Source organism: Barbatula barbatula (assembly GCF_947034865.1).
Source record: "Barbatula barbatula genome assembly, chromosome: 6".
Taxonomy (NCBI): Eukaryota; Metazoa; Chordata; class Actinopteri; order Cypriniformes; family Nemacheilidae; genus Barbatula; species Barbatula barbatula.
The window spans coordinates 8749841-8777801 of record NC_136765.1 but is presented as its reverse complement, the minus strand read 5'-3'; the positions used below and the strand labels follow the sequence as shown (position 1 = coordinate 8777801).

At 39.0% G+C, this 27961-nt stretch overlaps 1 protein-coding gene across 1 annotated transcript; it reads left to right on the top strand.

Moving 5' to 3' along the window:
* Positions 1–1667: 1667 nt before the first annotated feature.
* On the top strand, positions 1668–21514 carry peli2 (pellino E3 ubiquitin protein ligase family member 2). Its single transcript, XM_079459217.1, has 6 exons — positions 1668–4999; positions 10344–10473; positions 14434–14535; positions 15570–15767; positions 16040–16228; positions 16831–21514. The coding sequence occupies exons 1-6, from the start codon at positions 4923–4925 to the stop codon at positions 17419–17421; spliced, it is 1287 nt and encodes a 428-aa protein (XP_079315343.1). The 5' UTR covers positions 1668–4922; the 3' UTR covers positions 17422–21514.
* Positions 21515–27961: the final 6447 nt, after the last annotated feature.

The following is a 27961-nucleotide window of genomic DNA, read 5'->3' as shown; positions in this document are numbered from 1 at the left end:
TGTCATTTTGCATGAGCTTATATGTTACCCCCTTCAAAAACGTGGTTGGTTTTTATTAGGCTCATATTAAAACGGGGCGATGCATGTGTATGGATGATTTAATTCAGGATCATTGCAGTAAATGCACAGCTGCCGCAAGAGGGCGGCGAAAACTCCATTACAGTCCTTCATGTTTCTACAGCTCTTTTTCAATCAGTGAGGAGATCGACCATATCTGTCATCGTTTCAAAACGATATTTGCCATAAGCACTTCATATTTACTTCTTTAAAATGGACAAAACATTACCATGTTGAAATTAAGCCTTGTAATGGACATTAAAATCACATAACTCATGTTGGTCCAGGTTGTATTTTTTAAATGGCACAAATGAAGCTTGTGACAGATTTTTGCAAACTGTCAAAAGAGACTTAATATTCACAGTTGTAATAAAAATATATTTAAAATCATAAATCAAGAAAAAGAAAACGAAACAAGTGCCTTAAAGTAACAGTTCACGCAAAATTTGCTTTTATCATTTGTATCACTTTCTGACTGTGGAATACAACAGAAGTATCTTAAACAATGTCCGGTTAACTACAAAATCAAAACATTAATGAACAAAGATCAGAATTTTGTCAGCATTTGTCATCAGGTGGTTCCAAATCTGTATCATTTCTTTATTCCAATGAGCACAGAAAAGTAGATATTTTGAAGAATATGAAAGCAGTTCTGGAACACTTTTGACAAGTCAATGGCGGCCTGTTAAGTTATCCAAATATCTTTCTCTGTGTTCATCACAACAAAGAAATGTCTGCAGATTTGGAACAGGTCGAGTGTGTGTCGAGTGTAAATGAAGACAGAGTTCTTGTTTTTGGCTGAACTGTCGCTTTAACTGTTTGAAAAGGCAACCTGAATCAAGGTTTTCCATCAAATGAAAGAGAATAGTGACCAGCAGCAACATGACACATTTCCATGTTAAAATAATAATAATAATGAAATGAATAAACTGTCTCTTTCAAGGGATCGCATCTACAGTATGTGGTTTTGCTTACACATTTTGAAAGTCACACAGTTTCACTTATCTTTGTGTTTCAAGAACTCCAAATAGCTACAAAAATTCAGACCGTGATGCAGATAAAGCAAATATTAAAGTGATGACAATGACTTTTTTGTGACTCTTAGCAGACCGCTAATGTCTCGGCACATTCCAGCCATTTCCTCTTGTATCATACTGCAGTCAGCTGATACCAGACTTGCCATTGTTCCTGCCAGTATCAATATGGACACATACAGGGTCATACAGGGTGTCAAAACTGTGGACTGTATTTCAACATGCAATGTAGTTATACAAATTGATATATTGTACATGGATGAACATGTTTCTTTGTACTCACCTTTTTACACTTTACAACTGGGTATATGAACAATAATGTCATTAAACTATGACATTAGAGAAATGGAGGGAAATTACAGTGACCAAAAACTTTAGAAACCAAAAGTTGAAAGTCAGCGAAGCCACAATTTGTATATCAGCATGCTTTGATGGGAATTCACATTTTCTCAAACAACTTCATGGAAAAGATACTTTTAGTTCTCTTTTTGTCTGTTTTTCTATCACTCTCCAGTCCATCAATTAAAACAGCAATCTAATTGTTTTGACATTTTTATTTATTTGTATTTTCATATCAAAGAAAAATCTCCTGAAAAAAAACCATCACGTCTATATACTGTACACGGCATACGCAACCAGATCTACATTTGATCTAAATAGTACATTTTTTGTACTAAAATCAGTGCAAGAATTATGTTTATGTCCTGGGTAAAGATGATGGTACAGTAGATATATATTGATATACCAATACAGCGTACTTTCCAAATCCAAATAATGTTTGTCAATTCACTCTTTGCAATGTATGAAAGACTCAATTCCTATACTGTAAGAAGTAGCAAATAAGTATGGCTGCAATGCAACAACATTTCCAAAAGGGGGCATTCACAGCACCCTTAGATTTCCTGAGGCCATTTTCTGAAAGCACCTTACCTAGCATCAAGTTTTGCATGGGGAAAAACCTCCCATTTTTAAAGAAAATGTAAAAATGTTGTGTTATACAAATCAACCTTAATTTATGTATCCCAAACGACAAATTATATTCATGATTCAGTCAGGATCTAAAGTAGGAGTTGCCCAACCATTCTTTCTGCCCGCTGTGTTCATGCGTCATGCCATTCATTTCTTTCTGTACGTGTAGTAATATTCTCAGAGTACAAAGATCTAAACCAGACACGTGGCTTTCAGGAACAGCAGCTCTTTGCATCTGCTATCCATCAAGATGGTATGAGTAACCAAGCCTATGATCCTTTGTCCAGCCACGGTGTATGACGTACAGTATGGTTGGATTTATGTAGAAGATCTGCTTTTTAGAGTGAAGTAACAGCAATTTATAAATATCTTGCTACTGTATACACATAATGAATAACAGATCTAAAACAAAGCTCAGCAATTCAGAATCGTATTCGTATTATTTTATCTATTAACATGAATTATGTTAATGTGGCAACCGTACATTTATGTACACACCCACTGTTATTAAGGGTTTAAAATAGATTTGCATTTTAGGGATTAATTCTAGAACAATTATGATGTAATAAACAAGTATTTTCTGAAGGATTCAGTTGTCTCTGTGTAGTGTATTAATATCTCATATATTAGTCTTCAGCATTTACACAAAATAAATGTAAGTGATAGTTCACCCAAAAATGAAAATTCTGTCATCATTTACTCACCCTCTTCTCATGTCAAACCTGTACGAGTTTCTTTCGCAGATCACAAAAGAAGATATTTTGAAAAATGTTGTTGACCGGACAGCGATGGCCGCCATTCACTTCCACTGGTTTTGTGTCCATACAATAGAAGTCAACGGCTGTTCGGTCATCAACATTCTTCAACATTGTTTAGAAACAGATATTAATAAATTCAAGTAATCCATAAATAACAGGACCGCGATCAAACATTAACTAGACAAAGGAAACACTGGGGTTTAAATACATAAGATAACAAAAGAACTACAAAGGACTACAACACAGGACAGGAAACAGGAACTCGTACAAACTAAAAGTCCACAAAACAGAAAAAGCACAGTGGGTATATTTCGAGCACTTAATAATACAAAAAAAGGTGTCTACGGGTTAATTGTGAGGTTGGACAAGTGTGGAGGTAACACATTCAGCAGGAACGTGTGAATGACTGAACAGCCGTCAAAGAACATCCAAGTGGAGTGGAACTGGCAGGTTTGTAAAAAGAACAACAACACACTAGTGCGAAGCCCCACCACCTGTTTTCAGTGAGAAAATGTCTATTCTAGTTTTTACTCAACCACAGAAAGTGAATTGAGAACATGCTTTAAACTAAATACATGCACTCTAGTTTAGCAAAGTTTGTCATTTAGTATACTGTAAAAAATCGTTCCTGTGAATCTAGTTGATTCGTCCAATCTCTTGACAAAATGATAAAAGTTATCTCAACTTTTGGGGGTCAGCACAACTAAAATGCTTAACCATGCAAAATAAAGCAATAAGCTCCGAGAAGAACGTGGCTCGACCAATCAGAATCAAGGACCAGAACCAACCTTTCTATAAAAAGAAACTTGAAAAGATGAGTTAAGATTTGGCCAGTGTAGAATGGGATTTGTACTAATATTCCAAAACAAACATTTCTATACTGTCTTTAAAGTGTTGTCTACAATACATCTGTTTACAATTATTTAAATCCAATTTACCAATCCATCAAACAGTCTGGACAGAGCTGAATCGAACATGTTCCTGGCAAATGGCTCCTTTGTGTGAACGGAGCTGTAAGAACAGCATGATGTCTGTCATTGAGTGACAGCTTTAAACACCGTAATGGTTTACAGCAGAGCAGGTCAACAGTTTATGTTCCCAGGCCTAGTTTACATAGTTGGCTCATAGATTTACAGTTACATAAATAAAAATATCATTAAGAAAAATTCCATCCAGCATAACTAAAATGATATCATAGAAAAACATCGAAATCATATTTTTCTGTTTGGGCCAATAAATTATATTTGAATAGGAGAAATACTGCAATTTAAGTATTTGTCTGAAAGGGTCAAAACCTATGAAGAAGAAAAAAACGTGTCGACTTATTAGTGAAAATGTCAATAAACAGACTTTTAATCTGTAAGATATCAATTCCCATGAATTGACTATTCGACACAACTAAAATAAATATAGTACATAACGTAATTATTTTAATGGAAATAATCTAAAATATTAACCAAAAAAAAAAACATTTAAACTGTACGTATGTATTTTCAAGTAAGTAAAGTGAACTTTCTTGAACCGTGAGGTCGTTATCGCTTTAAATATTTGTAAGTTTCTCTCTTTGTTTACATAATTGAAGGTGCCGCCTCGGACCGCCGTTTCGTTGGACTGTGCCGTCGGAGGGGGAGCTTGGCGTTGAGATGGCTCGTTTACATTTCACGGCATCACACCTTTCATGACACGTTAAACGGGCGTAACGCAATCGTCGAGCAAACGCATGTAGACACAAGCCCGCGATGAAGCTGGCAAACCCGTCTGTTTGTTCGATCGAGAGTTCATTCCTGACTTCCCCTGTGTAAAGTCGGTATAAGTGAATGGTACGGTCCACCCCCTACTAGTGCTGTTTTTCTTACGGCGTATGGAACCACCAAGTTAAACGCTCCTGTTTTAAACGAAATGTCTACGCGAGTGAAGCCTTTCATCGTTAAACGTGTGTCGGATTTACGAGGTCGCTGATTCGTACCAGAAAAGTCCAACGCGGGAGCGGATTCGTGTGTAAAATGGCAGTTTGGAGCGTCCTTTGAAGTGTTTGCCCTTCTTGTGACTGGATTCATGATCGTGTAGTTTTGCGTACGGGGCGCTGTGTTGTTCGAAAAGCCTCATGTTTTCACAGGGTCCGGAGGAGCACTGTGCGCCCACCAAAGAGCCTGTGAAGTACGGAGAGTTGGTCGTTCTGGGGTGAGTCTTAACGCACGGATATTTTCTCTCATGTCTGTGTAACATTAACGGCCGTTTTCTTATTAAGTTCGCTGCTTCCGAGTTGCGTGTTTTGACGCGACCATGAATACTTTCGTAATGTAGTTGATTGAAAACGCCCCGCCATGTTTGTAAGTCGTTGTTTAGTCGATCGATGCGTTTTTCTGGAGTACGGAAATACTTTGTTTACACACTTGATATTGGCGTGCCGTGCGCGAGACCTCCCAGCTCTAAAATTCACGCGATCACGTTACTGCACGAATGAAACACGTGCGCTCAAGCCAGTGCTCCGTGTCATTTCCACGCGCGAGTCGGTCATTAATGTGTCATTAAAATCGGTTACAGCAAGTAATACTTGATTGTCTCAAACCAGAACACGTACATATTTTGTCCTCCGTAATGCTCGTTCCTCTCCGCTTTTATTTCCTGCTCCCCACGGGAAGTCAACGAGATGAAGGGCGGTGGAGGAATTTGGAGGGGCCCCTCCTTTTCTGTGACCGAGCAAGGAAGTTGTGCCTCTTTTTCAATGGCCCCTTCTCGCTCTGGTGGGCTTTAAATAAAAAATGTTCAATGATCCGGGCTCGGAGTGCACATGATACAACAACACACCCTATTCCGCTCATTGGCTTATTAATAGAGACCCCGTGTACTGTGCTGCGTGCGCTTGACATCCCAAAATGTGTCTGGCTGTCCAGGTACTGAAAACATATATTTCACAGCAAATTCACGATATTATTTGGAACTTTTGGTTAAGAATAGACTCATTATGTTGATTTGAATTGTTTATAATATTACGCTGGACCTGCCTATGTTTTACCATTAAAGGGATGGTTCACTAAAAAATAAAAAGTCTGTCATCATTTACTCCGGTTGTTTCACACATACATTTCTTTTTTCTGTTTAGCACAAAGAAGGATATTTGTAAGAACGTTAGCAGTTTTCAGTTCTGTGACTGACATCATCCACTACCATAGTAGGAACAAATACTGTGTATTTTTCGTTCTGTTGAACACAAAGTGGGATATTTGGAAGAATTTAGGAACACAAGCGGTTCTGGGGCACCTTTGACCACCATTTAATTTTCCTACTATGGCAGTCAGCGATGTCACAGAATTGAAAATGGCCAACGTTCTTCCATAAACTTTTGCCGGGTTCATCAAAACAAAGTCATTTATATACGAGTATGAAATGACATGAGGGAGAGCAAATGATGGCAGAAATTCCATTTTAAGTTCCCATTCTATCAAAGTATATTTAACTTAAGGTCACGTTTCTGTTTGTAAAGTGTTTTATATTTTATAAGAAGGTTATGTGCATTTTTTCCTAATCTTGGATTGTTTGGTATTTAAAGAATCTGAGACCGTATTAACAATCATTCTTAGCCAAATAACTTTATATCTATTAAAGGCTTTAGTTGTTCTGCTTTATATTCGTTTTTAAAATCCTGGGACAACACCGTACCGTCCCTTTACTGCCCTTGTTCACCAGGGTTGCCTGGCATTGCCCCCTGGCATACACATACGAGAGACGGGTGCTGAAAGAGGGTATTATTGATCTGGGCACAGGCCGTTCTGTGACTAGTCATCCTCTCTCTGTTTATTGTTCTCATTAGACTGACTGAGATGTTTCATGAGGCTTTGTGGCACACTACGAGCCTCAAATGCACCTTTGTGACGGTGTCATTCTTTAGTGACTGATATCTGTGGGGAGATGGGTCTTGCCGACTCGAAAATGTCTCCCAGCTCACTTAAATGGCCAAACAATAACTGTCTTTTAAACTTTGATCCGGAAAGAATCAACCTTGGGAAGCTATTTTATAGGGCAATTCCTTTTAGTTGGTGGTGAAATAGATTTAGTTTTTTTAATTTCTTGTTTTTTAACCAAATTTTGTTGTATGGTTTTGCTCTAAACACACTTTAATCCACATTGGTGTGTGAAATGTGAGACACCATTTTGCAATTCTGCATGCAAATACATGAAATTGTTAAATGATCAGGGCTTTTGCTTGTTGTTTTGGAGTTTTCCCTCCAGTGATAAGTATCAAGAGTACAGGATGGTGGAGCTCTGAAGTGTTGACATTCACACAGTAGGGAGCTGATTCTAGATCAGCATTTTATTCTGAGTCCTTGTTCACATGAGTTCTATATTACAACTCGCGGGACCTAAAACCTGGCGTCCCATACCAGGATAACATTTAGAGCTGCTTAGAAGTGTTCAATTCAAGTTTGCATGCAAAGTAGGGCTGCACGATTTGAGGAAAATGTCACATTGCAATTATTTAGGGAAAAATTGCAATTACGATAAACTGGGTATAATGAGTCAACTTGGTTGATATCAAGGAAAATGCACACAGATAACTGAAAATGCTGAAATTTGTATTTCTCAACTGAGATATATAGTTCAAACTACAACAAGAACTAGAATTGCACAAAGTTTTTCAAATAAAATAACAGTAACATCTTTGCATTACGGAATTAAATTCACTTAAAAGATGATATATGCTCAACAGTACAGGTAAATTAAACAAGTAGAACATAAAGACTGACATCGTGATATGATTAACCGGGCAGAACTAATGCAAAGATCTATTGACAGTAGGGCTGCACGATTAATCATATTTTAACCGTGATAACGATTTATGCTTCCCACAATTAATTGAGCATCATCCTGATATAAATGTTTTGATAAGGTCGGAAAATCTTTGCAAAGCTTGTATCTTTTAAACCGCAACTTTACAGGAAAAACAAAACACAAATTTTCATTTTCTATTTGAATACTTTTTTGCAAAACCCACAGACAAACACGAAGGGTGATCAATGATTTATAAGAAATAAAATGTAGGAAGGTTTCATTCCGAACGTCAAAAAATGATCATATTGTGGTGGAGTGTTTAGATGATTGACGGCGTGCCTTTAAATACGGCAGTGTTTCCCACCGGATTTTAAGAGACAATGACGCACGCGTGTGACGGCACATGTTAATTAGCATATTTGTTGTGACATCATGTAGTGTTTGCGATTGGTCTAGTTTTGGCACTTGAAATCCGTTCGCTTCTAATGTCTGATCACATTATATTGTATTTTAACACAACGGCATCTTCTGCTTCTAAATGCAGTTTAAAAATTTCAAATGATTTGAATCAAAAAGATCGACACCGAAATGCCAATACAAAACATTTAACATTTAAATAAACTCGATCGCTTGGCGACTTTAAAACACGGATCTGCAGCACCTGCACGGTGAGGAAGTGAGAGAGACGGATTTTTCGCTTTACTCAAAAAGCTTTCCTGTAGCTCAGTGGATTGCACATACTTTGAAACAAATGTATAGTATAATGCAAAGTCGATTTGGAGAAAAGCTTCTGCCAAATGCATAAATGTAATATGTACTCACTCAAATGTTTACGTAGCTATTGTTCTGTACTTATAACAAACTCGCATGGCATACACAGGATAATGGAGCTTGTTTTTGTATAGCCTATAGCTTAATTATAAACTTGTAATGAAATGGTGGCACACGAATCCACACGAGAGATGACACGCGAAATAAAAAAATGTTGTAATATTAATTTAATATTGTCACGTTTCCCTGTCGCAGCAGTGTGGACAGAATCTCGGAGCTGGTGTTTACAGTGATGCATTTGCACAAATAATGGTTCATTTTTATTTTACTTTCTTCCACTGTTCAATTTGTTGAGGCTGAGCAAATTTCCTTGTTTCAAGCGTACACAATTTTCTTTTATATATTTTCTTTTGATAACTAATACTTGTATTATATGTAACATAATCTGGTTGGCCTGGAGTCTTTTCTTTCGTAAAGGAAAAAAGGCGTGTAGCCGTGCGTTTTTATTGCACCTCATTGCTCTGTGTTGGTCTGCATTCACCAGTAAATACAAAGAATTATTGAATTGGTTTTAAAACGTCTTTTCATTTAAAAACAACAGTATATGCTACATAACAATAGCCCAATGTTACGAAGCCTGCATAACCATTTGGCTCTGTTACAAACTCATTCACTTTATTGTGCGGCCTTTATGTAAAAGGTATGTAACACCCAACAACATACTTTATGGATATTTTCAACCAAAATAAGAATGAAGGCGGTAATATCGCATACCGCGCACCTTAGAGCCACACAATATCACCACACAGGATATTGCGTCACCGCCTCAGTCCTAACTCCATGTTATTTTCACATATTATCGGTTCTGTTGTCAGACATGAAACGAGTATAAAAAAAGTGACTGAAATGAAACTAGGGACGTGCATGAATTTTCGAATATTTGATCCGCACTAACTATTCGAAAAATTCAAAATGCTATTCGGATTCTTCGTAAAGTCGGCATGGAGGTATCGAGCCTGTTTATTGTTTATAATGTTGATAATAAATAAGGCTAAGGAACTTAAGGCCTATATGCTTGTTTTTCTTATCAAGAACATGTCAAACAAGAGCCATATATCACAGACTGTCAGCATACATTTTTGACTAGTTGCTCGGAGAAAGTCCTGAATAATCATGTCGTGTATACACTGTGCAATATAAGCAGTGTTTTTGTTCAAAACCAACTCATCATTGTATATTCTGTATGCTATGCAGGGCAAAAGCTAACGGTTTGCTAGAAATGCGAAATTAAAAACTAATTGAAGTCTTAAAGTATTCAAGGAGAAATCCAGACAAACAGTTCTTGAGATCATGAATGATGAACAACCAAGGCAGTGGATCTTAAATCTTTTTTAATTGATCGGTATTAGCCGATAAAGGGTCATTTCTAAGGTTATCGGTATTGGCCAATAATACAATTTTGTCCGATATATTATATCCGATAAATAATTTCCTCTGGTAAAACTTCTTTAGCTTCTCAGTTATAATACACTACAGTATCTTTCTGTCTTGATCATTCACTTGCTGCTATTGGCAAAACATTGTTGATGTAGATACAGTATTTATAAATATGTAAATTATAGGAACAAAAGCATATTGTTTGAATCAGACTGCTGTCTGAATGCTTTCTGTCTTGAGACCTGTTAGACTTTATTATGGCTATTAATAAAATTGTTCTGTGTTGCTCGGGAAGAGCATCTATAGTATAATTTGTTTGTTGTCTAAAAAATATATCAGAAAAGTTTGAAGGTTAAACAATCTTTAACTAATGTAAAGTAGGCTTGGTACATGATGTCACAAAGTAATAAAAAGCAGATACAGTGTCATGTGGTGATGTCTATGATGACGTAAAAGTCTTATGAACAAATTAATTGATATGCAAACATCCTTAAAGAAACTTCTGTCATACCGTATTGTCTAATGTTATGGTATTTGTCTTTAACAGGTACAATGGTACACTACCCAATGGAGACAGAGGGCGGAGGAAAAGCCGGTTTGCTCTTTACAAGAGAGCCAAAGCCAATGGTGTCAAACCCAGCACTGTACACATCCTCAACACACCACAAGCCAGCAAGGTAATCACACATCAGAAGAAATGCTGGATTTGACCATCAAGTTACCAAAGTTTCTCCGAAACGTATACCACTTTTTTTGAGGTTGTTTAGACCATTATCTGTCTTAAAGCGGTCATTTTCATTTTGTAGGGTATTGAACCCAAAGTTTCATCTGTAATTTTATTCTCGACTAATCAAAGTTTGCTTTGTCCTGTTTATTGCAGATCAGGTTTGGTCAGAAGCTGTGGCACATAGAATCGGACATTTAGGGAACTGTGTTTGAAAATCTTTTGTCTTAGTAAAAAGCGGGTAGTTGATTTTTACTTGTAGTTGGTTACCTCGCTGGCAACCTCTAGCTCCGCCTCTGCTCAAAGCTCTGCCAGCTTAAGGTTGAAGTATAGTTCCCTTTTTACACGTACACGGTGGACATCGTACATTGCGTGTGATCAGAATAGTATGCGCGGACTGTATGTCGTGCATGCGCATTCCATTTCTAAGTAATTAGTTTAACCGCCAGGTGGAAACCGTGTTGTGGGAGCATCGATTTAAGGTAGTAGAAGTAAACTTGACCCCTGTAGGCCTGGAGAGGTATTGCAACGCGTATGAGTCCAAACCACTACACTTGCAAGGCTGTGCGTTCGGTTTTACACGTAGACTCATGAACACGTAAAAAAAGAAACTATTAAAGGAATTTACAGGGTCATTCTGAACATGATAGGTGGGGCTGACTTGTCAAATTTTAACTGCCACTCAGAACAGCCACTACCAATAAATGAACCAACCTGATGGTGGACCATTTACAGATGCTATAATGAAATTTATGGAGCTGGATCAAAGGGGACTTGTATACCCTCTGACGGGACATAAGAGTTGTACGTTTCTATAGTGTGTTGAATGCGACAGACCAATACCACGTCCCATCTTGTAGCATTCACAAATCCAATGTTCCATTCTAGTGAGACCGATCATGTTCTCTAAAGTTTTTTGCTCATGTTTGATCTTTCTGTGTTGTGATGGATAGCCCCTCTGTGATGACTCTGGCTTTTTGGTGTCATTCTCGTCAGCCAGGGCAAACTGCCAACAGCCGGCATTGTCTGAGCAAATCTTTCTCAACGAGAGCCGCTTTATCACAGCATGTAAAGCTAGCTTTGTTCCAAAACTTACTGAGCTGCCTACCTTGGACAGCATTTTGAGAAATCAAATTCTTATACCTGGTGAATCAAATCCTTTGATCTTTAAGAATATCTGCCTTGCTGCTTTGCAATCGAAGTTAATCCCAGAATGAGGTGCGACAATGGTTGCTCCACCGTGGGTCTTCTGTTTTCTCCACGGTTATAGAACTGACGTTGATAAGCTGTGCATAGCAAAACATGTTTAACTTGAGACGGTGTGTTAAATATGTGTCAGTCTAGCATGTGTTTACCTGTATTTGCTAGACTGACAACCGTTGAAAAATAGTGCAGTGGAATAGAAAGCTGTTCTGTGTGACAGACCCTAATAAGTTTCCTAGAATGTTCCTTGTGTGTGAAAAGTTGTTATTTTGTGCTTGTTTGGGCCACGGTCAACAAAGTTGACCCTGAAGCTACATCAGGTCACAGGCTGAGAATAGCTGTGGCAGTGTGCCACCTCACTTCCACTCTTATTATCCTTCTTAACTCCTTGACCTGCATCCATCTTGGAGGCTGACTCAAGCTGTAGTTCTTTATCTTTTTTTGCTGTTTTAAATGGCAGAACTTTTGTGAAATGTGTTTTACGCAAAGCTCTGTAATTATAGTCCCACAAACTCTAGGAATGTTTTCATCTCACCATGAAATGTTCTGGCATGCTGTATTTTTGGAGGTTTTGTTTCCGTTGGCTGCTTATTATCCATCCGCAGTGTCTCGTCAGAGCTGAAAATAGCTCCGTGCACAGTCATATGTGAATCGCTCTGTTCTATGGGGTCAGAGCGCTCTGAGGTGATGGGACTCAGGGATTCGACCTAAAGGGTTAAATGGGACAAAAAGAGCCGTTTCAACTGACACAAGTGCAGCTGCATCATTGTAATGTTAAAGTTGAACAAAGAACAGGCCAAGCGATTATTTGCGGTGTGCAGGCGAATTCTTTTCAGATAATAGGTCACCAAATGTCACTAAAGTATTCGTAGAACAATGTGCGATTGTTCATGGATGTCTTGGAGTTCTTTTTGGAGTTTGGAGTTGTTGTCAACTTGTCAGCAACATCGTGGGCTGTTTAACTCTCGGAGGTAAGAGTCGGGTTTGATGTTGGTGGGCACAGCATTTCTTTTCATCATATGTTTACAACAAAGACCGTGAGAGAACTTAGACATGTCACAGATGGAAATGCTTCGTTCACCCTTGTTGGCTGTTGGGTGCATCAATACTAGGTCTTTTGTTTGGGGCCTTTTTGTAGCTTTTGTGGCCCACTGTAAAACGGGTGGGGTGGATAGACCCCTGTTGTGATCTGGCAGCGAGAGCTAATAATGCTTCAGTTTCAAGCGCCTTTGTTCCCCTACAGTATGGTCATAAACACACCACCAACTGTAATGTCCCAAATTTAAATCACTAAGCGTGGTCATGTGCACCAACTAGGTCACAAGTCTTTATCTTTTCATGGTAAGGTTGACTTTTCACGGAATTCCCCATCATCAATAAAGTTTTTACCAACGGTTTTTACTATGGTTACAAAACAGATATTAACATTTGGTGGTTCAAACATTTGCTGGACATTAACTAAAAAGTTAGTCTGGAGCCCTGTAGTGTACACTGTTTGATGCTCACTCAAAATGACATGTAGTCATTTAGCAGACACTTATCCGACTTATTAAGCGACTTCCAAAGAATTCTGGGAGCAATAATATGTCAAACAAGAGCAATAGCACAATAGGTGCTAATGCAAAGTTACTAGTTTCAACAAAAGCCAGACCACTACCTGTTGAGAGAAAGAGCGAGTGTTAAAAATCTGTTTCAACTTTATTAGCTTGTGCCTGGCATGGAAGTAAATGCTGAGCTTTCAACTTTGTAATGCATTTGGTTGGCGTACACAAACCACCTTCCTGTCTCGGCTGTTGTTTTTTCCAATGTTGCACACTAGTGTAGTAACCATGACCCAGTTTCCACTCCCTCTTGAGCACACGTGATTTGGAAATCGCAGATTTAGAGAAGCGAACGAGTGCGTTAGGTGAGAAAAATGAGCACAATGGAAAATGAACTCCTGACAGTTTATCTTAGGCCATCAGAATTGTTTACACACAATCCGGTTCGGTGCAAACTAGTCATGTGAGGACGATCTGAATTGTAATACGAACAATGTTGGGACTGTTATGAGCTGAATTGAAAAAGAATGGACCTCCAAACCTTTTTTATTAATTTATTAGTCATGTGACATTTGCCTTGGATATTACACCCTTGAATTGAATCCTGCATGATTTATTTATAACAAGCATCGTATGACAGCTGTCTGAGTAATGAATGTTTGATGTTGAATGTTTGGGGTGTGTTTCACACAGATCACCGTTTGCAACAAAGAGTAATGGAGTTTGTGGATAGACTTGATAAATTCACAAAGAGACAGGTTATTTGGACCCGGAAGTTACCCGGGATCCAGAAAGTCCATATTTGGCAACCTCAGTAGCTTTTTCACACTGTATCAATTCTGCGAGTATTATACCTCTGAGCCTAATCTGGCATGTTTATGCTACAGACACGGGTAACTTGTCATGTGGCTCGTTGAGAATAAACATTCTATTACTTGCCGAAGTGATCTGATGGGAAATTGTTTGTCGACTTAAATATGCAATGCGTAACTTGCCTCTCTACTTGTATGAATGTGGTCCACTTACCTCAAGACAAATTTTCTCATTATCTTTGACTGCTCAGATTATAAATAAATATTTCAGTTATTGTTATAAGCCTATTGTGTTTTTAGTTTTAACCCCAAAAGGTACGATGCGTCTTTAAAGATGTTTATGGTGTTCCTTGACAGGCGGTGAACTGCAAGGGCCAGCACAGCATCTCCTACACTCTGTCCAGAAACCAGACGGTGGTGGTGGAGTACAGCCATGACAACGACACTGACATGTTCCAGGTACCGTTCTGCAAAGAAGCTCATTTCTGTTCTACTGTTCCTTTGCCCGACAAAGGCAAATCTTTCTTTCTGACGTGCTCCACACCCTAAGGTCTGATCTACACCTCAGCTAATACAAATCTGTGATTGGATACGGTATATCTTCCCCTTGAGAAGTTGCTGTTGCAGGCACATACTTGAGTGTGGGGGCTGCTGGTCTGCGTGCGCGTCTGGGAAAAGCGCAACATAAATTGCAGCAAACAGTCAGAAAGCAAAAACGGGAACCAGCAGCAACCCACAGGGACAAAACCGAAACTGGTGCTATAAAAGGAAATAAAGTGAAGATGGTTGCGCCTTTATTTCACTGTGTATTTATAAACAGGATTTTGTGAAATTAGCACCTTGCTACTCTTGGGAAGTTTCAAAACCTAAATAAGCTCTTCATACAAGTCCAAGCATGTGTGTGGCTAGTTTCAGCCCATGTCCTGTTTACTGCTGGAAATAGTGTAGGGTCGGTGCTCAAAACAATGTAGCACATATGCAAAAGGGAAAATCTATCAAATCCAGTCTACGGCATAAACTTTCACAACACGTAGAGAATGTTTGGATAGTCACATGAGGTCAGATGTTTGGTTCTTGGAGTTTTCTCATCTTCATTTTCAGTTTAGTTTTCATGCTGAAAATTGTTAGTTGTGCTTTAAAAATTCCAATGCACCCTTTCGCTTTAAAAACCTTCATTGGATTCAGTGAGAGAGTTCAACCAAAGATGAAAATTCCAAACCTGTGAATAACTTTTCTTTTGCAGAACACAAAAGATATTTTGAAAGAATGTTGGTAACTAAACCGCATTGGCCCCCATTGACTTCCATTGTATGGAGACAAAACACTTTTCTCTAAATGTCTCGACATAAGGGTGAATAAGTGACAGAACTTTCATTTTGTGCAAACGATCCCTTTAAAGTGTACATTTTTCTTTCTTATAGGCAGATTTAGCCTTCACTTGAGTTCATACACTAGATGGTAAGCTTTTGGAATGCATTTCTTGTGTGTTCTAGATTGGCCGTTCGACGGAGGGCCCGATCGACTTTGTGGTGACAGACACCATATCAGGGGGCGGGGATGGTGAGGACACGCCCATCACGCAAAGCACCATCTCCCGGTTCGCTTGCCGGGTGGTGTGTGAACGTAACCCACCCTACACGGCACGGATCTACGCCGCAGGCTTCGATTCCTCCAAGAATATATTTCTCGGAGTAAGTGTTTTCTGGCCCGTTCTTGATATGGAGTCATCTGTTACACGCATATACCTATTAGCACTAGAAGAAGCTTTATTAAGACATGCGCAGACAGCACATACATGAGTGATTTATTCACAAGTATCCACTTCTGCTGATCCAGTGCTACCGATCTAAACTGTAAATATAGGTGTGTCCGTCTTGGTGGAAGTAGTCGCCCATGTGTAACTAAAAAAGAGAGTGCCACGAACACGTTTTTGTTTATCTGTAGTAATTAAGTGTCTCCGTAGGAGAAAGCAGCCAAATGGAAGAATCCAGATGGTCATATGGATGGGCTGACGACCAACGGTGTGCTAGTCATGCACCCGCGGGGTGGGTTCACAGAAGAGTCCAAGCCTGGCGTGTGGAGGGAGATATCGGTGTGCGGAGATGTTTACACGCTGCGAGAGACCCGTTCTGCTCAGATCAGAGGCAAACTGGTCAGTTGCTTCCACAGCACCTGCTCACAATGAGATTCCCTTCAGTAACTTTTCGTGCTTCATTTGTGATTTAAGCTGAAATGAATAATATAAACTAGTTTAGTTCAGTTGAACTAGCAGTACTGATTCAGTCCTACATGGTGATAACTGAAACCGTCAACAATTAAAGAACTCTTTATGATCCATAGTTTGTGCTTATTTTGGGTAGCAATGTATGGCACGAGGAAGGGAGCCATCTGCTGAACAATTGTAAAAGTCCTGGTTTATGGACCTGTAGCTCCTCCTGGAGGTAGAATGTGGTTCTGCACACAAGTGTTGCTGAACTTTCAGGAGTGTATGAATTGCAGTACTACATCTGCATACATTTTTAGTTGAGAGCACGTTTATTCATTATTTTACATTCAATATAAAGTTACATTTTAAAGCATGGTCTTTAGATATACATTGAATGTTTTTCTTGTTATATTGATAATAAAAATGTTCTGTATTACTATAATCTATTAATTATAATAATTGCTCGTGTTTTAGGTTTAGATTTGAATAAAACTGTACACCTTTACTGAATACATTGTGCTCATATGTTCGCACTGTGTGTTGAAAAGGTGGAGAGCGAGAGTAACGTACTGCAGGATGGATCTCTGGTTGACCTTTGCGGAGCGACGCTGCTCTGGCGCACGGCTGAAGGCCTTTTCCACACCCCCACCCAGAAGCACCTGGAGGCCTTGAGGCAGGAGCTGAACGCAGCCCGACCTCAGTGCCCCGTCGGCCTCAACACCCTGGCCTTTCCAAGCATGCAACGCTGCAGTCGTGCCCTGTCTAATGTCCCCTCCCAAGAAGACAAACAGCCTTGGGTGTACCTGGCCTGTGGCCACGTTCACGGTTATCACGACTGGGGCCACCGTTCCGAACGAGACTCCAATGCTCAGAGAGAGTGTCCCATGTGCAGAACCGTGGGCCCGTACGTGCCGCTCTGGCTCGGATGCGAACCGGCCTTTTACGTGGATACTGGCGCACCAACGCATGCCTTTGTACCATGTGGCCACGTTTGCTCCGAAAAATCGGCCCGCTATTGGGCGGAGATTCCTTTACCGCACGGAACCCACGCTTTCCATGCAGCTTGTCCCTTCTGTGCTTCCCAACTAAATCTGACTCAGAAGTGGTCTAAGCTTATCTTTCAGTGCCCCGTAGACTGAGAGTGTTGGAGACGTTAACCTTGAACGGACGGATGCTGGATTATTGCGTCATTTAAAGTGAAACCCAGTTTGCCGAAGGAAGGACTGAATAAAAACGGATTCATACCGCAAGCTGTGAAGCTGCCCTTGTAATGTGTATGCTCGCATGTCGTCACGTACAGTCATCTAAGTTGCCTTGGTGATGGAAAGGTGTCAATTAGTTATTTTATCCAACGGCCCACAAAGATGTCAGATCCCACCAGCATCACCACACCGCTCAGGAGATTTTCCGATCGCTTTTCAAACAGGATGCTGCTTTAGACCCGAGGTGCTTCTGGTGACCTGTGGATGTTTTTGTGCCGCCCTGCTTTCAAAACTCCCTCACTTCCTTTCCAAAGAACTTGAATCACACTAAAACCAGGTAATAGAGGTTGGGCTAAACTGTGTTGGACGGTCAGTTTGGAACGAACAGCGTTGCTTTAAGTTGTAACTAATGTGTTGGAACTTTGTTATGGATTTATAAAGGCCTAACGGTTGGAGCAATGATTTGGCAACTGATATTCTTCAATGGTTGTTTCCAAAGATTAAATTTGTGCTCCTGTTGGGATTTTATGACGCCATTAGACTCCTGTAGTATGCAGTTATGGTTGATCTCCCACGGTGGAAGCTTTCTTTTTTACATGGATTATGAACTGTTGAAGTGGATAAATGATTTGTCGTTTTTAGCATAGTCTTCTGTCCTCACTGATCCCTATAAGTATTTGTCTTTCTCCGAATGTGTCCTTGGTGAATTATTGATGTCTCAAAGTTTAGAGTCGAAGCTTTTATTTTTTTATTAATATCTTTCTAACGAGATGAACAAGTGATGTTGCCAAATACTGTTGGAATAGGCTATGAAGAGTGCAACTGGAAGAATAGACTGTGTTATTTACTACTACTACTACTTAAAAGCTTGACCCAAATATATTTTCTTACTATACATTTGCTAGCTAAGTTTTCGAGAATTTTCGTTTATGGTGGTGTCGAGATTTTGGGCTCTGTTCTAAATGCAGAAAATGATTAGGATTTAAATCAAATGTGTTTGTGCAGTGGTATGAGATTTCAGAAGATCTGAGATACACCTGGTTGTTTAGGATTATAATTGACAGTCCCTTAAAGAAATCGTTCACCCAAAAATAAAAATTCTGTAAATGATTCACCCCAAGTCATTCAAATCCTGTTCATGGCTTTTTCTTCTGTGGAACAGAAATGACTGAATGGAACACAAAAGAAGATATTTTGAGAAATGTCTCTGTGGTTTTCTGTCTATGCAATGGAAGTCAATGGGGGCTAGTGTTCTTCAAAATATATTTTCGTGTTCTGCAGAAGAAATACGTATGGTTTGGAATGATATTAGGGCGAATAAATAAAGAATTTGAATTTTTGACTGAATGAACTATCACTAAGTTGTCATTGGTCAATTGTAGTGTTTTTATAAGAACCTTTTATTCCACTATTTTCCTAAGGTTTATACAGAGATTATGATGTCAAGCAGCTGTTTTAGGCATATTGATGCTTTATGTTTTAAAAGACTTCCGATTTTATAAAGAGCTTTTTTGCTTTTATTACTCACTAAAAGTATTTTAGTACACAATGGCCCTTGTACAGTTTTAAACAGATACTAATATATTTATTCAATTGTGTACTTTACTGCGTTGTGAGGTGTCTGTATTGAATGTATCAACACCAACTGCATCTGGATGCTTAAAGGGATAACTCACCCCAAAACGATTGGTTGAAGATTAGATTAGGATTCTCATTTACATCTGTTGTATGGAAACCATCCTTTTTGTGTTCGGCAAGTCTGACAGGTTTGGCACGACTGTTCATTTTAGGGTAAACCATTCCTTTAACGCTGTAAACTGTCAGTAACATTTTCTTGATTCGCACTTGAGCCTCCTTTAGGCTTTGCTTGGTTCTTAAATTTAATGTGAGGTCTCCACCACCACAACCATCATTCTCACTGCTACTGTTTGATCCAATGTCAAGTGTTAAAGAAACAATGTAACACTTCACCTTAGGCTGACTTTGTACACGGAACTTGTGTTGTCTTGTCTTTTTGTCAATTTTTAAGGTATAATAATTAATTTGGCAACACATGCAGTTGTTAAGGTGTAAATGCTTTGTCATATACATTTGGGATGCGGTCTGGGAAAACCCATCAAATAATTTTCAGGAATATAAAATTTTTTTGTATAAACATACGTTTTCTACTGTTATAATTAATGTAAACAACAGCTTTAAAACCGTATAAGATCCAGCATAGTTCCCGTTTGACGCTGGGTAACGATGTTATCCATAAAAGGTCAACAAACTACATAAGCAACATATTCACAACCTATCAAAATCGATTCATTACATGTACCTACCTGTCCAGAAGTTACCAAGGCATCATCTTTTAAACCCTTGACTCCCGTAGTTGCTCCCAGCGTGGAAAACCATCACCGATTATAATCATACCCGTTAACACTTCCGTTTGGGTTGGGCCAATTTTCACAACCTTCTCCTGTTGAAAACAATCAGGAACGGACCGAGCGGGAAACCCACAGGAAGGGAATGTTTGGTTCCAGCGATTTACCTGCTGTGTCCGCACACTGCACAGCGTGTGGCCGCGCTAATGACTTATGGTGTCTGCGTGAACAGTGCGTGCTGGGATGCAAAATACGTTGACTGACAAAAATGTTTTGGTCCTACGCCTTTCACAGATTTATGATAAACATACTAATGTATCAGTTTACTTCTTGATCGCTACCACGATGTTAAGAGACTTCCAACCAGCATGACAACAAACTTTTCTGGACAGGACTGCCTACTCAATCCCTGCACCATTTTCATTTCTTTCGTTTTATTCAAGACGGTTTTATAGAGTATTTTTAGAGATTTCAACACTTGGAAATGTTTCTGTTATTAATTTGTTAACAGAGCAAGTCTTTTAACCGCAGTAAAGAGACTTTTATTTTCATCTTCGAGCCTCTTTTTCTCCAATTTCCGTTCCTTAAAATGATAGCGCTCAGCTGACTTCAGATAGTCATAAGTTTTGTTACATATACAAGGTACGAAAAAACAACTGATTTGTAAAGGGCTTGAACCAATCTTTCATATGGTATTAAAACATGGAATGTCAAATTTCATCATGTGTTTGTTTTTCCCAGATCGCATTACATTTATTTAACGCTGTGTTCCTAAAAGAGGAGCTTTGTTTTACTGAAATCATGAAATCAGACCAAAATTTAAAATGCAGATTTCCGAAGATGCTTCTGTCTGTTAACGGTGTTGCTTTCATTTTCTTATGGAGTGCTAACTTAAATATACGAAAAAGGATCTTATCGTAATGTAAAATTCCATTCATTTCCCGCAAGTGTGTAAACGTAAATGTAATTAGGCAAAAGGAGGACACTAAACTTTAATCTAAAATCAAACTGGATTTCAGAAACCTCTTTAATCTTGTCTGATACCCAGTTGATCTTTACTCAATGTTTCTCAAGGATTTTTTCTGCGGCAAGAGAATAGTATATAAGAGCTCTATGTGACCGACTCACTGAAACTGTACAGTGGCTTTTTAATTCATTCAGGTATTATGTATTAAATGAATTAACAGTTCACATGCAAAATGAAGTCTGTTTCTACATGTATAAAGTGTGATGCAAAGAGAATGTAGCTCTGGCCATTGGTGTGGTAATCTTCATTCTTACCAGTGTAACATTCCTTTGGTTTGTCTTGAAGAGACTGTACGGTTTTGGGTCTTTGAAACACACCTTGCCCCATCTGTACCATAGGGTCAATGCACAATGAATAAAATGTATATAAAAAATATTCAAATGGTCTGTTGCTCATTTTGGAATCTCCCTGTGAAAACTGCAAGCAACCTTAAAGAAATATAAATGAAAACATACTTATATTTGAGACCTAAACTTAATGTTTGTATGAAAAGTGCATTGTGTTTGAAGGCAGTTTCATGGATACAGTGGTATGCAAAGGTTTGGGCAGCCCTCTGAGATTTCATGATAATTGGCTCTACCTTTATAAGATAAGATAACAGCAACCTGATTTGTTTTCCTACAGAGATGTAGACATTTAAGTGTTTTCCAGACCGAAATTCTTCGAGTTGCATTACATTGTTTTGTTATAATAAAATAAAATGTACAAAATGGGATGTGCAAAAGTTTGGGCACCCTTTTAATCGCATTCATTTCAAGACCTGCAGGGAGACCTTCAATTACAAAGACAGGTGGAAACAGTCATGAAAGGTTATTTAACAGGTAATTGCTGGCTGTGCTTGTCCTCGGTTCACAGTGTGGCAACAACCTCTAAACAACTCTCCACTGACCTAAAAAGTAAGATCATTCACTATTATGAATTAGGAGAAGGGTACAAGAAATTATCTGGAAGGTTTGGACTGTCCGTCTCCCCAGTCAGAAATGGAAGGCCACAAAAACAGTCCTTGTGAAGGAAAGATGTGGTAGGCTGAAAGAAATACAGGAAAGGCACAGGTGAAGGATGGTTAGAATGGTCACAGACAAGCCACAGACCGAACTACAAGAACATCTGGCTGCACAATCCAGCGTACTTTGCACCAGGAAAAGCTCATTGAAAGGGTGATGTGCAAAAAGCCTTCCCTGAGTGTTCGTCACAAGAAGATTCGTATGAGGTATGTAAAAGCACATCTGGTCAAGCCAGAATAATTTTGGGAAAAAATACTGTGTCAGATGAGACCAAGATAGAGTTATTTGGTCAGAACAAGAGGAGGTATGCATGGCGACAAAAACACACTGAATTCCATGAGAAGAACTTATTGCCTACCGTGAAATTTGGTGGAGGGTCCATCATGTTATGGGGCTGCATGGCTAGCACAGGTACTGGAAACCTTGTTTAAGTTGAGGGCCACATGAATTCCTCTCAGTATCAGCAGATTCTTGAAGCTACGCCAGGGTTTGATTTTTCAACAGGACAATGATCCTAAGCACTGTTCAAAATCCACCAAGGAATTCATGCAGAAGCACAAGTACAGTGTTCTGGAATGGCCATCCCAGACCTTAGCATCATTGAAAATGTATGGATTGATTTGAAGCAGGCTGTCTACTCACGGAAGCTAAGAAACCTGACTGAGCTGGAGGCGTTTTGTATGGAGGAATGGGCCAAAATACCACCTGCCAGACTTCAGGGACTTGTCTGTCGCTATAGGAGGCGTCAACAGGATATTATTGCAGCAAAAGGAGGCTCTACTAAATATTAATGGAATTCGGGGTGCCCAAATTTATGCACATTTGTGTTTAAATGCACATAAAAATGTTTCTGTTGGACCAATAAAAATGATTTCACTACTGAGACTGTTTCCATATGGTATAACACACAAATGAAAGTTAAAATGAAGTTGTGGCGTCACAAGCTCGCAAGTGACAAACCGATGCAGTGATACCCTAAGGGGTGCCCAAACATTTACATAACGCTGTAAAAGATGAAAATCCTCTACATCCTGATATTTGCTTCCAGCCTTGTCAACATTCCCAAACGCATTTACAACCTTTCAATAAAAAATGTGACCAAAAGCCGATCCAAATAAATGCTTTAATTGACATCGTCTGGTGTTGTGTGCGCAGTCAATGGTTCTTACATTACATCATCACTCCACCCCCATTTGCAAGTACACGAAGTTACAAAATATTTATTTCTCAAACAAAAGAACAAACAAAAAAGCCATATCACACATTATAATGTAACAATGGTGTTTTGTTTTTGAAAACAAAGAATGGCAGAGAAGAACTGAGGTGCTACCTCCACTCGTTCATTCTTTTTTGAAGCCTCTGCGTGTAATAGTTATTCACAACCGCAAGAGGGAGCTGTTGTCACATCTACTGTATTTGCTCTGAGTTCATTAACATTACTGCAGACATACGATTCATGTTATTTATTAAAGTACTAACAATATAAATTAAGAGTGCGTTTGTTTCATAGCAACGTTTGTTATTTTACTGATAGGTAGATTTAACGTTTGCTTGACGTTTACGTAAAGCGGTTTACGTTGGAAGTAGCATAGTAAAATATTGAATATTGAGGTACCACAAGTTTAAGATTGTTTAACTTGCCAAACGCACATCGAAATCATTGCTTTTGACGTCCACACGATCGATCGTGTGCAGCTACGTTTCTCACATTAAACTCTGTAAACATTTGTGAAAGGACTTCGAGTAATGGCGCCCGCATTATCCATTAAACAGTGGTGACATATTCGTCCCTTTCAAGCGCTCTCACTGCAAATAAGGGCACGTGAAAGGATTTAGATGTTGAGCGTGTCATTTAGCTGCTTTGAAAAGGAAGATCAGTGGGATGCCATGACTGCTAATGAACATTTCCTCCTCCTGTAGATGCTGGAGAGATGTCCCCTCAAAGCTGCCTTTCCAAATGACAGTCATCGCAGTAAAGGTGACAGAAAGCTCATTGGAAAATCTCTTGCTTGGCTTGCCCTCCTTTAAGAGGGTTTATTAAAAATGACATAATGTCTGCATTTGTGATAAGGGCTTGTCTTTTGTGGTTCCCGAGGAACGTTATTTTGTTATTGCATGATGTAATATTGCATGACTGAAAAGGCCACCTTGCTATAATTTCACATACTTGTACACTTTGCTTCATCATTTACATTTACAACTTGAATTAGCTTTATCATTTTAACGTTATTATAAAGTTCATGATCATTTCTGATGCGCCTATGGGCCCGAAATGGACGTGGATGAAAATATTTCATATTTCAGTATATTACTACGAGGATGCCTGTCAGCCCAGAAAACCTGTCAAACTGGATTAAAGTCGGCGTCACGAATAATAATAAATGTTGACTCGCATCATCAATTCCAAGATACTAGAAAATTGTTACGTTTTTGCACCCCCATTTTTCCCAAGTAGAAAACACTTGCTTGGTGATCCCGATGTATTACAGTGCAATTACAAGAAATACAATAATGCATCATTATATAAAAGGTATCTATTTGAATGTATAGGCCTTTGTAAGCGTAGCTTAGTATGGACGCTGGTAGGCCTATTATCAATGCATATTTTCATGCAGGCCTAATAGACACTGAGAGAGAGAGAGAGTATGAAGAGTTTGGTTCCAAAACGAGATAACGTTTCGTATTATGTTTTTATAGTGATAGTGAGCTGTATTGTGAGAGTTATTACGGCTCAAATAAAAACATGCCAACTGCAGTCTGATACATATTTATTGGACTGCACAATAAAAAAAATCATCTCTTTTTGAAACCAAACTCTTCATGTTTATTTAAGACTTAGATCAAGGGAGTTTTTCCAAGGAAAGTGCTGACTGGTAAACACTATTATTACTCATCCAGGGTGAACAGGTCCGTGCGCTATTTCTCCCCGTTGTCGATATATGCCACAGGTGGCCGGACGCCAAGTTATCAATAGGACACCTTCGTTTCGGCGGCGTTGATATTTACCTCTTTCCCCAGCGCGAGATGATATGCAGATCAAAGCCTGTAAATAAGAGATAATAAAGCAAGTTACGCACGCACACGCACGCGCACGAAGACGCACGTTTGTTTCCCTCGCGCTCCTGATTAAGTAAACTTGGCAGTCGTTTTTAATCTCCCGGCAAATTGAAGCGGTAGGGGATCGCGGCAAGTGTTGGATGCATGTTATTAATTCCTCGCTATTTCCGTCTAGCGCAATTAGTCACTGTTTGCCGCTGAAAATGTCCCATTAATTATCCACGGCCTGTAAGTGAGTTGAGCTCATGGCTACTGTCGGAAGATTTTGGTGCGGTAGCGAGAGGTCCGCATTCAGTGTCCTCACCTCTCCGAGCGTACGGCGGCTTTGAAACGTCTCTTTAATGTCTTTTTTACGCGTAATCTTTGCCTCGGTGTGAAAGCGCAGCACGAGCCCGCTTAGTTTGTCGTCTGTTGTCATCCTAAATTGTTTACGAACACCCGAAGGCTCAAAAGTCTGGTGTACCGCTATTTTAATGAAAAGCCCTTTGATGGCGGGCCTGTACTTGACGACAAATGTGAAACATACACACAATAACAATGTTTTTATCTGTCAAACAAGCTGATTTAACTAAGCAGGGCCCGCGTCCCACACAAAATCGGTCACAAGAATTATAACGTAGACTACATTTAGATGAGCGATGTTGTTATTTTGTAGACGGTTTCTTATCGGACCCGAAGTTAACTTCCGGTCTGTGTTTGGTTATCGATGTGGCTTGTATATAACAATTGAATTCATATTTAATTTACGCCTATTGTGTATTTATATGAATCATTTATTGCATAATTGCTTACAATTAATTAAAATATATTAAATAAATAATAATGCTTTGCGGAGTTCCAGAAGTTACGTTTGGGCCGCCGTATAGTCTACTGTAATTCATTGTGCACGTTGTACATTATTAGGGGCCAAACTCTAGCGTTTTTCTCATTTGCCTGTTGTGTATTCAATTTTTGTTCTTTCATGAGCTTTAAAAATGATACAATTTTGCTGTCCATTTATTAGCCTTTTTATTTGAAATGTGTGCTGACTATTTACATTTAGTCATTTAGCAGACGCTTTTATCCAAAGCGACTTATTAAGGTTTCAGTGAGCAGGAAGCGATATGTCATACAAAGTGCAATAGTACATTAGGTGCTAATACAATAGTTTCAACAAAAGCCAGACCACTACCTGTAGAGAGAAGCAGGTCAGTGTTAGTTTTTTCTTCATTTGTATTTTCATTGTATTTAGACTATCATATGTGTAGTATTAACACAATATTGTTAAGTATCATTTCACCCCCTCTTTAAATATTTCCTATTTAATCACGGGTACATTTAAAAAACGAATACATTTTGCTGTCCTTCCCGTCAATGACAAAGCAAGCACCTAGTCACAACTGCAGTGTATTTATAGTCTTCAAACTGCGGCTAACACACAAAACACATGCATTCGGCTCCTCGTCTTCACCTCCTCCTGTCCCCTCTCTAATTTACAGCTCTATGGCAGCAGTGGCACTCTTAGCTCCACAAGAGGACAAATGACTTTAATTACAGAGTAATTGCCGAGCGTTGTGTTAATTAAATCTTGATCAGTTTAAGTAACTGGATTGCTCCCACATCGAGCCCATGCTGTGATGTGCTGTCTCACTCTCCCTCATGCACATCCTCTATTTCACACGCGCTCACCCACATACACCCCATTCAACCTGCCAGTCTTTCCTCTACCCGTCTCTGCGACACACAGCTAAAACCTTTTTTGTGTTTTATTTAGGCTTCACTTAACGTCATTTTAACAGCTTCTTTTTTATGCTTGGGTTCCATTATGTATCAGAATTTCTCACAACCATAAAGGCTCTCATCAGACATACAGTGTTTTATGGACACGTCTTTAAAATAGTTGACTCCAATACCGAAGGTTTCTCCTTAGCACTAGGTGATTTGCGAAAATGCAACAAGACGCAAGCAAGAGACTAATGTCTAATGTAATTTCAGATACATGCATTATCTTTGGGTTCCTGTTGCTTTGGCTAAATTGAATCCTCTTATTTTAATTGGCCTCCATTAGGTGTTCTGCTCAAGGCAATTCTAAGAAGCCCTTGCTTTTGTTCTTGCATCACTCCAGGCCCCACCGCAGAATATTAATCACAATTGTCTTAATCTCTTGGATTTAAAATGAAGTGCTTTGTAAACCGTAAGGAAGTAAACAGAACACAAAGGTGGCCTGAAAACCTACCCCCCGTATAGTCAATGCATACAAGCGCAGACTTTTTGTTTTTTGTTAGTTGTCGACTGCGAACCCAGTAAAGTGTATATCATTACATGCTTGTCTCACAGATTTTGAAAAGCTTGTCTGATAGAGCTGTATATAAATAAATAGTGCACATTACTAATACACACATTACTCTACCAGAGAGAAGTGTTGCACTTACCAATGCAATTAATCTGTTTCAGACCGAATCCTTTCATTGCTGTGCATATTTGTGTAGCTAACACAGAGGATCATGGGATTTCTCTCTACAGATTTTAAAGGGCTTTATTGAAAATCCACTTGTTTGCTATATGGGTTTAGATTAAAACACTCTTGTCAGTGTAATGTAAGTAAGCAGATGGTAAACAACAGGCTAGTTGAAACATATTGATATAAGTGGTGGATTTATCTGCGATTTAGGAACACTTAATCCAGTTTCCAATGATGCACTTAGTGATTGAATTGACCATTATGGCTGTGATTTAAAAAATATATATTCTGGTGTTATTCCAGCATAATGCCTCTTTGACTCTTGACATACCCCAATTGATTTATAATCCTAACATGTTTGAAATGTACATTTAACACAGATGTATTAGTGTATTGGCAGTTAATATGTTTATTTATCATTGAATAATATCACAAAAGCAAATTTTGTGATTTATGCATTCTTGTCAAAAAATATTTATGTGCAAGGCCACATCATTCCACATGTGATATACTCTCATCTCTTTTTATATGTGGTCCTAAAGGAAGTTTCTCTTTGAGGCAACTTAGGCGCGTCAAAAAGAGA